The 17239-nt window shown below is 42.6% G+C and overlaps 1 protein-coding gene across 12 annotated transcripts in view; it reads left to right on the forward strand.

Moving 5' to 3' along the window:
• Positions 1-17239, forward strand: part of eno1a (enolase 1a, (alpha)) — a 73689-nt gene that overhangs the window by 12976 nt on the left and 43474 nt on the right. For 9 of the 12 annotated variants that reach the window (XM_048561245.1, XM_059638110.1, XM_059638109.1 and 6 more), the window contains one exon: positions 14256-14351. The exons of 2 other annotated variants lie outside the window; for them this stretch is intronic. In XM_048561245.1, coding sequence (XP_048417202.1) covers positions 14256-14351 — 96 coding nt within the window. Of the gene's footprint in view, positions 1-14255; positions 14352-14997; positions 15097-17239 lie in introns of those variants that run through there. One more of the 12 variants, XM_048561251.2, reaches the window with a different exon arrangement.

Here is a 17239-nt window from a genome sequence, read left to right on the forward strand (position 1 = left end):
AGCCACAATGGATCAAATCTTTACCCATTTTACTTTTTGAAATGTGTTTGAATCCATTTTCAATGGCCTCTGGTACTGCTCTACACAACAAGAGTTCTTTACATTTTATTGTCATTGAATCCCTACAGTGTGGAAGCAAGCCATTCAGCCCATCGAGTCCACACCAACCGTCCAAAGAGCATCCGAAACCCCACCCCGAGACCTACCCCTTAGTGTCTGGAGTGGGAAATGCAGGGATAGACTGTGGGAAATTTAGCACGGCTAATGCACCGAGCCTGCACATCTTTGGACTGTGGGAGGAAACCGGAGCACCCGGAGGAAACCCACGCAGACACAAGGGAGAATGTGCAAACTCCACTCAGTTGCCCGAGGCTGGAATCGAACCTGGGTTCCTGGTGCTGTGAGGCTGCAGTGCTAACCACTGAGCCACCGTGCCGCCCCATGTGTACACAAGTATGGAGTACAAGAGTACAGTGAAAGGTGTACAGTGTAATCTGTGCCATCTTAAGTACCTAGGTACAAAATATTAGTTACAGAAATAGAGAAATAAAGAAATAAGTTTAAAAAGTTAAGCACTACAGTCTTCTTAGCATAGAAGTAGAAAAATAAAGAAATAAAATTAAAATATCAAACATTACAGTCCTTTCTTAAGCCATGGTCCTGCAGATGCTACAAGCTGGGCTTACCCCAAGAGGTCTTGCTCTCCCCTGCGCTGAGCTAAGACCTGCCAAGCTTTGCCACTCTTTGCAAGGCTTCAACTCCAGTCGCTGCGAGCCGCCGCTGGGCCCCAGCTGCTGCCACGCTCTGTCGCCACCACTGTCCCCAGGGTTCCAGTTTTACAAACGCTGAAGGTCCGCGCTGGGCCTGCTCTCCCCCCGCGCTGGGCCTCCTCTCCCTTCACGCTGGACTCACTCACGGTCTCTGCTGGGCTTGCCCAAGACCTGCTGCCAATGCCACCCAAGCCCAAGAAGTAAGTAAGGAAAATAGAAAAGAGAAAAAGACAAGAAAAGGGGGAAAAGGAAAGAAAAGCAGTCAGAATGGACAACCTTCTGCTAAGGAACATTACTACTCTACCATCTTGCTTACTCTGTTTGGTGAATGTTGAATATTGAACTTTTAAGCATGTTGAACATCGACTTTTGAAGCAACAAATGCTTTAGTTCAATTCATATTTTGATTGTCTTGTCAAATAGCAAGGTCAGTCCGTCATCTGTCAGATGGCAGGCTTTGAACTCTCACAGTGAGAGTCAATCTTGCTAAATAGGAGCAGAACAAACCAGGGTCTCTGAACCCCTGAGACTCCACGAGCCTCAGCATAAACCCCTCTAGCATGTGCGGAGAGAGACTTAGAGGGCGCTGAGTGTTACTGAGCAGTGAATGACCTGGCTGCAGGTCAAGTGTCAGACTAGTAAGAACTGCCGATGCTGGAGTCAGAGGTAACACAGTGTGGAGCTGGAGGAGCACAGCAGGCCAGGCAGCATTAGAGGAGCAGGAGAGCTGAAGTTTCGGGTCAGGACCCTTCTTTAGAAATGCCCATTTCTGAAGAAGGATCCCGACCCAAAACGTCAGCTTTGCTGCTCCTCTGATGCTGCCTGGCCTGCTGTGTTCCTCCAGCTCCGCACTGTTCAGTGTCAGATTAATCACCTGAAACTCACGAAATGAGGAGATGATTGCTTGGCTTTGGGGATTTGAATGCGCTAAAACATTTTTATAAAAAATTCTTCAGTTGAGGCAAATATTTCATCCACAGCCACATATACTTTTTTCTGAGCTGCTTATTAATTGCCCTTGAAAATTGGAGAGTTCAGTTGAGGCAAACTATTGGTGAGTCGGAAACTGGAGATTATAAAAGTGTAATGTGATCATTCAACAAACAAGGACACTGTTAAGAGGAAACATTTGTATACAGAAGATGGCTAAGAAATGAGGCACTGTGCCAGAAACAAGTGTACCCTCTGAAAGGGAAATGGATAAATGCATTAATAAGGAAAGCAAACATGGAAAGGTAACAGTGACCAAATAGATATCTCAAACTGGCACCAGTACTAGAGATAATGGGAACTGCAGATGCTGGAGAATTCCAAGATAATAAAATGTGAGGCTGGATGAACACAGCAGCCAAGCAGCATCTCAGGAGCACAAAAGCTGACGTTTCGGGCCTAGACCCTTCATCAGAGAGGGGGATGGGGTGAGGGTTCTGGAATAAATAGGGAGAGAGGGGGAGGCGGACTATGTACTACTACTATGTACTACTACTACTTCTTCCCTACCTCCCCACCTATACTCTCTCCACCTATCTTCTTTACTCTCCATCTTCGGTCCGCCTCCCCCTCTCTCCCTATTTATTCCAGTTCCCTCTCCCCATCCCCCTCTCTGATGAAGGGTCTAGGCCCGAAACGTCAGCTTTTGTGCTCCTGAGATGCTGCTTGGCCTGCAGTGTTCATCCAGCCTCACATTTTATTATCCTGGCACCAGTACTGTAGGTCAAGTGGTCTTATGGCATTGAGCATGTTACATTAGGTTGCAAGACAGGGGTTGTTTACTTGTGTGTTATTTGACTATATTGATACTGCAATGTTGAGCAAGTGTTGCTTTGTGACATTACCAGTACTGAAATTGAAAGCTGAACTTTTGTTTCGGAATCCAATTTTCTTGCCACAAACACACGTATAGACAGTGTTGAATTTTTAGTTACAGCCTGTGCTGAAGAAAACTATCAATGCCTTTTACTGAATTATGGTCTAGAAAGTGTGGATTACACTTAATAGACTTTCCAGAAGGCATGTTTTTATACTGTCTCCAGTTATTAGCAATGACAGAATTCACATCTTCAAGATCAACAAGTTCAAATGAGTAGTTATGTTAAAGCTTCTGTAGTTCAGGCTACTGCAGACCTTCTGTCTATATACCACTTGACACCGTAAACTTTATAGGGGTAGCCTAGAGACAAGAACAAGTTTAGGAGACACAAAACCATTTGGGTGGAGTGTTCTTTTGCATGGTGCCTCATCAAATCAAACCGCTCTGACGAAGAGTCATCTCGACTCGAAATGTTACAGATGTTCCCTGATCCACTGTGGTTTCCAGCATTTTTATTTTTGTTTTCAGTACCGATTCTGGCATCTGCAGTAATTTGCTGCTACGCAGTAATTGTGTCAGGTTTCCAGTTGAATCGGGATGTGTGCATGTTGACCTCCCAGCTGACACACATACATCATCACTGGTCAATATAAAATTTACCTCCAAAAATGTGGAAGGTCCTGGCTACATTAGCCTCTGACTACAAGGAGCACATAAATGCATGCCTTAATTATCTCTAGTCCTGTGGTCATAAAATGTTTTCACCTGTGAGTGGAGGGGGGTAGAGTGACCAGTGTGAGGATAAACAATATTGCAGATTAGGATAGTTCTGTCTTACCCACTTTCAGTCACCATCAGAACAAAATTGCCTCAGAATTAATGGGAACTTATAGAAGCTCTAAATATTAAGCATTTTTTTGCTCTTAAACAAACAAATAAACATTCATTAAATGAATTCACATGTTTATCATCAGTAAATTATGATGTTCTGGCAGGAGAAAAAGTAGCAACACTTTCAAATAATAAGCATTAACAGTTCAAGAGATTGTACATATTAGAAACATTGTATCACAAGCTTCTGAGAAATGAATACTTGTTGCTTATTTATATTAATGAAACGAAAGCAAGAATATCATCTGTGTTTCTTTTAAAACTACGTTGTTGCTTATGTGAATGATGACTTGTGCCGAGTGTATGGGAGCTGACTGGTTGTGCAGAATCATGTGAGCAGTGGGATTAAGGGTTCTCATGAAAGGCCTTAACCTTGATGTTGATCTTGTTGGCTTATATTTTGGACCAACTGTTCCTTGAAACAATGTTCCATTCTTGACTATTGTAATAAATGTATTTAATATATTCACATTATCTGGGATTTCACTCTTCTATAAAAACAGGGGCAGATGGAGTTTGGTTTAAGTTCTGTGAAGGTAACTTTTTAAAAAGAGGTCAGAAAGTAATTTTGTAGAGTGACCTAAATACATCATAGCCAAGAAAGCATGTGATTAGTTAAGTGCCTAGCAGAATACCTCTGATGTTAATTCATGAAATGTTTATTCTGCTGAATTGATGATAAACAGAGAAAGCAAAGCAGTGGTCATTAGTTTAGTATGTTTTTAATTCAGAAGAATTAGGAGTTAAGTTCAGGAAAACTATTTTCACATTAGCAGAAGCGTTTTAATTTGGGAAATCTCCAAGCTGCAGAGTTTGCATAGAAGGTTTCAAATTATCAAAACTAATCAGAAGTTTGGGCATCAAAACTAGGAAACTATAGTATATAGTCTAAGCAGCACAAGTAAGAGAGCTACAAAGAGTCAGTTATGTAAGAAATTAAAAAGTTGAGATAGGAGTGATATTTCTCTGGGACTGAGTATTGTAACATATTTTGCTAGAAAACAGGTTAGAGCTATGTTTTGCTATTTATGTTAAGTTTTCTAAGCTATAAGTGTTTTTGTGTAGACTTGTGTTCTTCTTTTAAAGATCATATGCAACCTTACGTGAATATGTTTCAGTAACTTACCATCATGGAAATCATCTGAAAAATTAAACTCATGATCTATCAAGCCAGGCTGTGCTCTGGGATCTGTCTTGTCCAATATTCTACCAGCTGGGATCATAACATGATTCAAATAGATTCCTGGGTACTCTCCGACACTCTACCCTTCACAAACTTATTTTATCCAAACAAGGCAATATCAGGAATGATGATAAGGATGATGACAGGGGTTTGTTAGTTTAGATGGCTGGTGGCTGCTCGGCAATGCAGAATGATGCCAACAGCGTGAGTTCAATTCTTGCATCAGTTGAGATCACCATGAAGGATTCTCCCATGCAACCTCTCCCCTTGCTTAAAGGTAGAGTGACCCTCAGGTTAAACTACACCCAGTCATCTATCTCGAGAGAGAGAGAGATAGAGAGAGAGAGAGAGAGCAGATCAGTGGTCCAATAGGATGATGGCAATTTTACCTTCACCTTTCAAATGTTGCTGCCTACGTCCATTATTGCATCAAATCCCATTCCCAATTAACCCCTCTGTCCTCAGTAACCCACTTTAACTTTGTGTTAAGCAGAGCCTCTTTAGTCAATTCACATCATTTTTTTTTACAAATTATTCGATAGTATTTCCTTCCTTCAAAATGCCTTGGAGTACTTCATTATGTTACAGGTGATATATAAAAGCAAGTTTCTGTTGTTGATGGACCTTTATAAATCTTTTCTGCTATGTAGACAACTTGAGAATTGAGTTATGTTATACAGTTGTTCATTCATAGGATATTAACAGAGTAACATCTGACTCACTTTGGTTGAAACAACACTCTCTTAAACAAGATAACAAAGTGTGGAGCTGGGTGAACACAGCCGGCCAAGCAGCATCTCAGGAGCACAAAAGCTGACGTTTCGGGCCTAGACCTTTCATCAGAGAGGGGGATGGGGAGAGGGTTCTGGAATAAATAGGGAGAGATTCCCTGAGGTTGGTCCGGAGAGAGGAGGGCAACTTCTTCAGGTTAGGCATCCCTGGAAGAGGCTTCGCAGTGAGGTTAAAATTGTATCAGAGATAATGGGAACTGCAGATGCTGGAGAATCCAAGATAACAAAGTGTGGAGCTGGACTCACTTGTCCATATGGGTGAGACAATGGCCTAGTGGTAATGTCAGTAGACCTACTAATCCAGAATCTCAGCTAGTGTTCTAGAGAAGTGAGTTCAAATCCTGCCACGACAAATGGCGGAACTTGAATTTGATTTTTAAACACATCTGGAGTTAAGAATCTGCTGGTGATGAAGAAACCATGGCCAATTGACAGGAAAATCCCACCTGGGTCGCTAATGTCTTTCAGGAGAGAAAATCTGACCTATGTGTGACTCCTGAACCACAACAATGTAGCTGAATCTCAACTGCCCTCTGAAATGACCTACCAAGCATTCTGTTCAAGGACTGTAGGAATGGATAATAAATGTTGGCCAGCCAGTGAGTGAATGATGAAAAATAATGTGTTTTTGTTTAGAGTGAATTGATATCTAATTATGCTTGTTAGACCCATACTTTGAATAGATAATAAAATAAAGGATCTCACAGTCACATGAGAACAATAAAAGGATGGAATAAAACTCACGAACTGAGACTTGGCTCATTTTATTTGAAATTTTAGAGTCACCTTTTCCAATATTTGCTTGGGAGCTCATTAAGAGCATTTCATATAATATTGTCATTAAATCATGTCCTTGTCCGTTGGGAATTAGTTTCGTTTCAAAGTTGAAAACCATTCTTTTGAAATTGCCCAAGTTTCTTACAATGATCAAGCGTAATATTTGCAAATTTTTAAAGATGCTTTGAGTATCTATTAGTACATTGTTGTATTGCCCATAAAGAGCTAGGACCCAATTAACAAAGAAAGAACTGTTCTGTGTACGTATTCCAGGGGATGATAGTCACAACTACATTGGAGAATCTAATCATAAGAGTCATAGAGCTATACAGTACAGAAACAGATGTCAACTTGTCCATCCCAAACAGAAATCATAAATTAATTTAGTCCCGTTTGCCAGCATTTGGCCCATATCCCTCTGAACTCTTCCCATTCATATGCCCGTTTAGATGCCTTTTAAATGTTGCAATTGTACCAGCCTGCACCACTTACTCTGACAGTTCATTCCATATATGCACCACCCTCTGTGAAAAAGTTTCCCCTTGGGACCTTTTTATATCTTACCCCCCCCCCCCCTCCTTAAACTTATGCCCTCTAGTTTTGGGCTGCTCTGCCCTGGGATAAATACATTGCCCATTTACCCTATCCATGCCTCTCATGATTTTGTAAACCTCTATAAGGTCAGCCCTCAGCCTCTGACGCTCCAGGGAAAATACCCCCAGCCTATTCAGCCTCTTACTATAGCTCAAAGCCTCCAACGCAAGTAACTTCCTTGTAAATCTTTTCTGTACCCTTTCAGGTTTTACAACATCCTTCTTTTGCAGGAAGTCCAGAATTGCACACAGTATTTCAAAAGTGGCCTAACCAATGTCCTGTACAGCTGCAATGTGATATCCCAACTCCTGTACTCAAGGCACCAACCAATAAGGGCAAGCATACCAAACACCTTCCTCATTGTCCTATCTACCCGTGAGTCTGCTTTCAAGGAACTATGAACCTACATCCCAAGGTCTCTTTGTTTGGGAACACTCCCCAGGACCTTACCATTAAGTGTCTAAGTCCTACCTCATTTGCCTTTAAAGTGCATTACCTCACATTTATCTAAATTAAACTCCATCCTCACTCCTTGGCCCATTGGCCCATCTAATGAAGATCCCGTTGTACTCTGAGGTAACTTCTTTCGCTGTGTTGTGTTACAGGACAGCCTGAAGCAGGCGGTGTGGTGAGCTGTAATAAACACAATATGTTCTAACCTTTCCAAGTCTAAAATGTGCCTATTTCTAATATATGGGAAGATAACCTGAAGGCAGATATTGCCCATTCCTTTGAAAGTGAATAGTTGGATTAGGAAGATTTCCTACAGTCTCAAATCTGCAAGAGATTCTTTAAGGCCGCAATTTTACAGTACGATTAATCAAACTCTATTTCTGAATTTTCATAATTTCCAGACAACTGTTTTTTTAAAAAAGTCAACAGTCTCCTTCCAATAAACAAAACAGTTGTTGACCAATGTTAGCTTTGTTTTGGCATTCAAAATCCACAGTAGTTAGAAGCAGAATTCTTTATGTAAATATGCAAGCCTAAACGAGCGAACTGTTCTCTAAAGTTCAAACTCTAGCTCTCTCTATCTTTCTCTCTCTCTCACCCTCTGATTGTCTCTCATGCTTCAGAATAAAAGTTTCTGGTTGCTCATAACAGCTTCAGCAACCTTTGGAATAGCAGGGGTTTTTGCATGGTCAGGGTAGGGAGAAGATTTAGAGGGTGGAAATGTAGGAAAATGCAAGCTTGCAGTTACAGGAACTTGGCCTTTGATTCGAGGCATTGTGTATGGTTTAACCTTCGCGAGTGGGGACTAAACAGCCACATTCACCCGCTATCCACCTCCTTTTACTTTTAAAAAATATTTCCCAAGTCTTATCTTTGAGGAATTTTTCTATTGCTCTCCTTAATACCTCTCCTCCGGGCTCAGTGTAATTTTTGGATTGTCTTTGTTAAATGCCTTGAAGTATTTTTCCACGTTTAAAAGCTCTACCCAAATGGAAATTGTCAATGTTCATTTTTGTTTTTCAATTTTTACAGCTTGAATTAAATAATAGTTGGTATTAAACGTGCATGGAACCGTGCCTTTTTGTAGTGGAATTTCCAGGCACAGGCAACTTCTTATTTAATGAAGCAAGCAATTTGCATTGCATCTAATTTGCAGATGGTTGTTGCTTGCTAAGTCTGGCAGCCTTCTGTGCAATACGATTTGACCTTTCAAGGCAAAGGCAACATGGCTGGATAGATCAGTCACAATTTATTAGACTGCTTGATGAATTTTATTCAATCGACCTTTGCCTTTACTTAATGTGTCCAGACAAGGTCTAGAAAGTACTGACTGCACACTCTGAAAGAACTTAGGAGGATGATAATTCATGTACATGGCAAGTTGTAGAAGTGTTTGTGCAGAGCCTGGGATCATTCTGTTTGATTGGGAGGATATTCAAATATTTTTAGTTTCGACAACAATGAACAATTGAATACAGGGAATTATAGTCCCCTTAGGCAGACATTAGTTATGGGTGAGTTGCTTGACTGGGTCTTTATGGTTATGAATCTTTATGATTGCTTAAATGAAGAAAGGGTCAGCGGCACCAAATAACATAGCTTTTCGGAGGTTGGGGGAAGGCCATGTCTTAATCATTTGCCTGAGTTTCTGCATGATCTTCTAGATTAGTCTACAAGTATCTTTGTCGATTATATTGAGTCATAGAGATGTACAGCAAGGAAACCCTTCAGTCCAACACATCCATGCTGACCAGATATCCTAAATTAATCTAGTCCCATTCCCAGCATTTTTCCCATATCCCTCTAAACCCTTCTGATGCATATACCCAGCCAGATGCTTTTTATATGTTGTAACTGTACCAGCCTCCACCATTTCCTCTGGCAGCTCACTCCAAATACACACCACTCTGTATGAAAAATTTGTCCCTCAGGTCCTTTGTAAATCTTTTCTCTCCACCTTAACCCTATGCCCTCTAGTTTTGGACTCTCCTACCCTGGGGAAAAGACTTCCACTTATTCACTCTATCAGTCCCGATCATGATTTTATAAATCTCTATAAGGTCACCCCACAGCCTCTGCGCTCCAGGGAAAATAGCCACAGCCTATTAGGCCTCTTGCTATTGCTCAAACCCTCCACCCCTGGCAACATCCCTGTAAATTTTTTCTGAACCCTTTCAAGTTTCACAACATCCTTCCAATGGCAGGGAGACCAGAATTGATCAATCAGCCTGTGGAAAAAGCCCTTCAATATAGATTAATCTGCACAAGAGTTTCTTGTGCAATCAGTGGGATGTCACTCCAATGATTGAAGAATTGGTTGAATAAATGCAGGCAGGAAGTTGCCATTAAGAGCTTTTGAGTCTTACTGAAGGTCCATTATCAGTGTCATTCTGCACGGATTGATTGTTTCTCTCAAGATCCTCATAAATGACTTGTTTGGTGACTGTGATAATGGGAACTGCAGATGCTGGAGATTCCAAGATAATAAAATGTGAGGCTGGATGAACACAGCAGGCCAAGCAGCATCTCAGGAGCACAAAAGCTGACGTTTCGGGCCTAGACCCTTCATCAGAGAGGGGGATGGGGGGAGGGAACTGGAATAAATAGGGAGAGAGGGGGAGGCGGACCGAAGATGGAGAGTAAAGAAGATAGGTGGAGAGGGTGTAGGTGGGGAGGTAGGGAGGGGATAGGTCAGTCCAGGGAAGACGGACAGGTCAGGGAGGTGGGATGAGGTTAGTAGGTAGCTGGGGGTGCGGCTTGGGGTGGGAGGAAGGGATGGGTGAGAGGGAGAACCGGTTAGGGAGGCAGAGACAGGTTGGACTGGTTTTGGGATGGTTTTGTGCCAATGTGGTATACTGCCACCTGCACATCTGCCAATGTGGTATACTGCATCCACTGTACCCGGTGCGGCTTCCTCTACATTGGGGAAACCAAGCGGAGGCTTGGGGACCGCTTTGCAGAACACCTCCGCTCAGTTCGTAACAAACAACTGCACCTCCCAGTCGCAAACCATTTCCACTCCCCCTCCCATTCTCTTGATGACATGTCCATCATGGGCCTCCTGCACTGCCACAATGATGCCACCCGAAGGTTGCAGGAACAGCAACTCATATTCCGCCTGGGAACCCTGCAGCCATACGGTATCAATGTGGACTTCACCAGTTTCAAAATCTCCCCTTCCCCCACTGCATCCCCAAACCAGCCCAGTTCATCCCCTCCCCCCACTGCACCACACAACCAGCCCAGCTCTTCCCCCCCACCCACTGCATCCCAAAACCAGTCCAACCTGTCTCTGCCTCCCTAACCGGTTCTTCCTCTCACCCATCCCTTCCTCCCACCCCAAGCCGCACCCCCATCTACCTACTAACCTCATCCCACCTCCTTGACCTGTCCGTCTTCCCTGGACTGACCTATCCCCTCCCTACCTCCCCACCTACACCCTCTCCACCTATCTTCTTTACTCTCCATCTTCGGTCCGCCTCCCCCTCTCTCCCTATTTATTCCAGTTCCCTCCCCCCATCCCCCTCTCTGATGAAGGGTCTAGGCCCGAAACGTCAGCTTTTGTGCTCCTGAGATGCTGCTTGGCCTGCTGTGTTCATCCAGCCTCACATTTTATTATGTTTGGTGACTGTAACTTCTTGTGTCTCTAACACTCGCACACTCATTATCGCTCACTCTCACACTTTCTGTCTCCTTCTCTCTGTCTCTCACTCTCCGTCTCAATCTCTCTCACTCTCACACTCTCTCTCTGTCTCTCACTTTGTCTCTCTGTCTCTCACTTTGTCTCTGTCTCTTAGTCTCTGTCTCTCTCTCTCTGTCTGTCCCTCTCTCTCTCTGTCTCTGTCTCTCAGTCTCTGTCTCTCTCACACACTCTCTCACACTGTCTCTCTCACTCTCTCTCACACACACACACACACACACACGCACACGCGTGCACACCTATGCACATGCACACACGCATACGCACAGAAACAGTGAGTTTTTAAAAGTACAAACTTTAACCTAGATCAGCGCAGAGTCGAGTATGTTTTAGAATGCACACTGAGTATGCTCATTCATTGGCATGGAACAGAATTGACAACAGTTGTGAAAAACAAATCTTGCTGTTATAGTTCACGAGAATAATGACCAGTGCCAAAATGTCTTCAGGGAGGTGCTGAAAATGAGGGGTTTCAATGATTTCCATTTAACTGGTCAGTCAGTAAACAGAGGAGACCAGTTTAGGTTTTCATAACAGAACCGGGGAAGATGAGAAATATTTTAAATTCTTGTGGGCAATGAACAGGGTAGGCCATTCGGCCCATCAAGCCTGCTCCACCATTTACTAAGATCGTGGCTGATCTAATTTTAACCTCAACTCTATACTCCTGTATATACCCGAAAATCTGTCATTCCCTCCTTGGTCATCAAAAATCTATCTACCTCTGCTTTAAAAAATATTTAAAGATTCCGCCTCTACCACTTTTTGAGGAAGGAAATTCCAAGTCTCTCAACCCGAGAGAATTCTATTTTTTCCTCATCTCTCCTCAAATGGTTGACCCTTTAATTTTAAATTATGATTCCTTGTTCTAGAATCTCCCACAAGGGGAAATATTCTATCCGCATCCAGCTGGTCAAGACCTCTCAGGATCTTCTTTATTTCAATTAAGCCACCTGTGATGATTCTAAACTGCAGAGGGTACAGGGCAAGACTGTCTAGCCTATCCTAGTCTTCCACTGGGTTGTGATCTGGAATACACTGCCTGAAGCGATTTTGGATAGGCTCATGGAGGATAGTAAAATATATGCGCAAACGAACATCTGTTTGATGTGGAAGGTCTTCTTAGGGCCTGGGATGGGGGTGAGGAGGGAGGTGTAGGGGCAGGTGTAGCACTTCTTGCGGTTTCAGGGAAAAATGCAGGGGGTGGTGGGGTTGGAGGGGAGTGTGGAGTGGACAAGGGAGTCATGGAGGGAGTGGTCCCTTCAGAAAGCAGATAAGGGTAGGGAGGGAAAAAAGTCTTTGGTGGTGGGGTCAGATTGCAGATGGCGGAAGTGTCAGACGATGATGGGATATGGGTCAAATGCTGGCAAATTGGACCAGATTAATTTAGAATACCCACTTAGCATGGATGAGTTGGACTGAAGGTTCTGTTTCTGTGCTGTACAGCTCTGTGACTCTATGAATCTGATGAAGTTCTGTGGAAAGGTCACTGGACTCGCAACATTAACTCTGCTTCTCCCCACGGATGCAGCAAAACCTGCTGAGCTTCTCCAGCAATTTCTGTTTTTGATATGATTTTGCAGAATGCCCAACAAACCATGAGGTGAACTAAAGTGTCAAACTCAGCAAAGAGGCTTCGGTTTACGTTCCAGAACTGTTTTGCCATACACGGGCGGGCCAGAGCAGCGGGCGGTGTCTGTCAGTCTAAGCAACAGTAAACTGACTTTGACAGACAGAATGAAGGTTTCAGTTGTGAAAATGAGCTGTGAAACCAAAGCCCTCTGTTGCTAATTAAAATCTTCCTGCTTTAGGATTTGAGTCTTGCTGCTTATGCATTTCCAAACCTCGCTACTTGTTGACACAGTTTTCCTTGTAAAATTAGAATGTTTAAAATTGCAATCACATCAGTTCTCGGAATTTTGAGTTTAAAAAGGAACCTCTTTTGAGAAAAGTGTGAAACCAGCATTTTTTTTTAATTTTAAAGACAACTGAAACACCTCCTTTAAAGGGAATAGTTCCAAAGTGGACTGATCTTTAAACAACTATATTTTGAAGACAAAGAACCTTTTAACCAAAAACTGATGAAATGAATTGTACTTAGGCGTTCTAACATTCCCAAGCGTGAATAGTATTTTCCCATTTCCCACCTTCTGTGCTATCCCAGTTCAAGGTGAATGAACAGATGAAGTTGCATCTGCCAAGATCTGGGATTGATTGATGATGGAGTAAATTGGATCAATGCATTTGTAAAGAGTGTTTAAAATATCTGTAATGTCCTTCAAACCTCAGTGCCCCCCTTAAGATTGCTGCATTATCCTTTTTGGGAAATTTCAAAACTTTTTTTTTCATAAACAAACTAATGTCAATGTTTCAACTTCATTTAACTATTTCTTTAGTTTTATAATAAGTCTGCTATCTTTTGGCTTTATTATGAAATATTTTGGGGTCTAGTTTCTGATTAGCTTTGGTATCTTTTTAAAGGCAGGTGCCTATTTGAATAAATTTGGCAATGAAACACTGGCATTAATTTAGCACCTTGACCTCCAATATTTCAAAGGGCTTCATGTGCAATGAATTACTCTTAAGTGCCATTACTTCCCTTGAAGACTAAAGTTAACTACTTTTTTAAAAAAGACAAAAGTACTCTAAAAGCAAAACAACAAATAGAACAGAGAAATGCAGATGTTGGAAATCTGAAACAAAAACAGATATAGCTGGAGAAATTCAGCAGGTCTGGCAGCATCCGTGGAGAGAAAGCGGAGTTAACATTTTGAGTGATAGTGGGAACTGCAGATGCTGGAGAATCTGAGATAACAAGGTGTGGAGCTGGATGAACACAGCAGGCCAAGCAGCATCAGAGGAGCAGGAAAGCTGACGTTTCGGGGGAAGGGTCTAGGCCCGAAATGTCAAGAAAACATACCTACTTACTAAACTCATCCCGCCCCCTTGACCTGTCCATCCTCCCCGCACTGACCTATCCCCTCCCTACCGCCCCACCCATATTCTCCTCCGCGCCTATCTTCTCCTCTATCTATCTTCAGCCCGACTTCCCCTCTCTCCCTATTTATTTCAGAATCCTCTCCCAATCCCCCTCTCTGATGAAGGGTCTAGGCCCAAAATGTCAACTTTTGTGCTCCTGAGATGCTGCTGGGCCTGCTGTGTTCATCCAGCTCCACACTTTGTTATCTTGTATTCTCCAGCATCTGCAGTTCCCATTATCTCTTCTTACATTTTATCTCCAGCTATGACTTTATTAAATGCTCTTTGTTTAAAACCCTGCCTACAGGTCTGTTCAGAGCATCAGTTCCCAGTGGTGCATCCACTGGCATTTATGAAGCACTGGAACTTCGAGATAGTGACAAAACGCGATTTTTGGGAAAAGGTAAGTTAATCTGCTGGCCCTGTTTCTCAGTTGTGATATAAACTTTGTGATCACGTGGAGTTCATTGTAAGGTGGAGTAAGCTACACCCAAAGTGTAAATTTCCCTGTGACTGCAGGTACGCAGTGCTGGCTACCCCACAATATGGTTTTCACATTTTAATGTACAGTGTGCTACAGTCTAACCAAATGTACAGGTTAGGTTAGTATAATGTTTACATCTTTTAAGTATAAAACCGTGAAGGGCATGGATAGGGTAAATTGACAAGATCTTTTCTCTGGGGTGGGGGAGTCCAAAACTAGAGGGCATAGGATTAAGGTGAGAGGGGAAAGATTTACAAGGGACCTCCGGGATAGCTTTTTCATACAGAGGGTGGTGCCTGTATGAAATGGGCTGCCAGAGGAAGTGGTGGAGCCTGGTGCAATTACAGCATTTAAGATACATCTGGAAGGGATATGGACCAAATGCCGGCAAATGGGACTAGATTTATTTAGGATATCAATTCGGCATGGAAGAGTTGGACCAAAGGGCCTGTTTCCGTGCTGTATATGTCTGTGAGTGTATGACTCTTAAGTCCAGTGTGGAATAAATGGACCAGTTTCAACATTTTAGTGCCAGTAGGAGATGGGACTACTGCTGTAGGCTCTGATCAATATTAAAGCCTTGACAAAAGCATCAATTCATCAGGGAGCTAATAACTTGTGATAAGGACATACCCCTACTCAGGTTTTGATGCTATTAGTAATGGTGAGTAATTTAATTGACTTTCTGTTCTTTGACAGTACCATTTATAGTTGACAGCTTCTGCTTGCAGTTTTAATGCAGAGGATCAGCAGAAATTTATCCCTTGTGTACTATGTGTAGTCTTGAGGTAAATGCTGTTCCAAAGCAGTTTGTGGATCTAGGGTAATATCAGGGTGCTTAGCACTGTGCACTTGTGATGTTTGCACAACCCAAATTTTAACATTTAAAAAGCAGAGGTCTGCTGGCATTACTGTTGGGTGTTAACGGCAACAAATTTATTATTGCCTAGTTGTGTGCTTGTAGTGTTTGCATCTTAGTATTCCACTGGCATAGCTGTCTTTGCTGTCGATGGAATGTTAATGTTGCATCAACAACCTACCAAATGTTTAATTAGACTGCTAGTATGTTGAAGACGCAAAGTTGCAGTTATGCATTGCTTCGATAATCTGAGTTCCAGCAACAGAATTTTGTCTTTATGTGACGCCTTTTAATGTAGTAAAACCAGGCGCTTCTCTGTGTAATCAGACAAGGATTTACTCTAAGCCAACAGCAGAAATTTTGTGACTGGTTGTTAAAAGCTGAGACAAATGGATAAAGAGTGTTCTAAATGAGAAAAAGAGAGAGAGAGGTTCAGAGAGGGAATTCCATAGACTGGGATAAAGAAAAACTGGTGGAAGAGGTGAACCACACAGAGGGAGAACTGGACAAATGTAGAATTCTTGCAGGTTTGCAGGGCTAGAGGAAGGTAGAGGTGGGGAGGTGGGAAGAGAGCCTTTTGTCAGAGATGCTAATTGTGGAACCCTTGTGCTGTTCCTGGTGATTGCTAACTTATCACAAACTAACAACCAAGCCTGGCTCATTCCTGAAGTTATTGACCTAAACGATTGACTTGATCTTCACATTTCAACACTGCATAGAATATCTGTTCAAGTGTAAATAATTTCACATGTATTTGAAATGCATAATGGTTGCCTTACATAAGCAATTTAGGCAAGGAACTTTCTTCATCGGCAACACTTTTCGATCATGCCCTAGTTGACTGATGAATGTTGGCAAATTATAATCGGCGATTCTCATCGGAATTTATGCTTTGTTTTTTTCTTAATCCATAAAATCCCTACAGTGTGGAAGCAGGCCACTCAGTCCATCAAGTCCACACTGACCCTCCAAAGGGCTTCCCACACAGGCCTACACCCTCCCCCACCCAATCCCCATAACCCTGCATTTCCCATGATTAATCCACACAGCCTGCACATCCCCGGACACTATGGACAATTTAGCACGGCCAATCCACCTAACTGCACATCTTTGGACAGTGAGAGGAAACCGAGCACCCAAGCAGACAAGGGGAGAATGTGCAAACTCCACACAGACAGCTACCCAGGTCCCTGGCGCTGTGAAGCCTCAGTGCTAACCACTGAGCCAATGTGCTGCCCACCATTTCTGGAATGTGATTGTTCCAAGCAAGGCCAGCATTTGTTGCCTATTCCTAACTGCACTCGAACTGAGTGGCATGCTGGGTGTTGCTGACAGAAGTTAAGAGTCAACCACATTGGTGTGGGTCTGGAAGCCAGACCAGGTAAAGGCAGCAGATTTCCTTTGTTAAAGAACATTAGTGAATGAGATGGGTTTTTTTTTAACAATGATCGATGATAATTTCATGGTTACCATTACTTACACCAACCCAGTTGTTCAATTTTGTTACTTTAATTTAAATTACATCCACTGCTGTGGGTTGGAGGTGGATCTCTGGATTACTAAACCAGTGACCTCACCACTATACCATCATCTCCCTTTAATCTTACCTAAAACAGAATTACTGTCCGTGATCTGGCTTTTGAAGGGTCTTTGTACTCTTGGGGCAAATGAAAATCAATGAAATAATAGCACTAAAGGTTCCATCTGATGCATTTTACATACAAATATGGATAATAGGAGCAGGAGCAGGAGTAGGTCATTCAGCCTCTCGACCCTTCTAGACTATTCAAGATGACCATGGCTGATTCTCTATCCCAGTACCATATTCCTGCTTTCTACCCATAACCCTTGATGCCTTTACTGTCCAAAAATAAATTTCAATGTCTTTTTTGAATGTAGTCAGTGACCCAGCCTCCACTGCCTTCTGTGTTAGCGAATTCCACAGGTT

Source organism: Stegostoma tigrinum, chromosome 28 (genome assembly GCF_030684315.1).
Source record: "Stegostoma tigrinum isolate sSteTig4 chromosome 28, sSteTig4.hap1, whole genome shotgun sequence".
Lineage (NCBI taxonomy): Eukaryota > Metazoa > Chordata > Chondrichthyes > Orectolobiformes > Stegostomatidae > Stegostoma > Stegostoma tigrinum.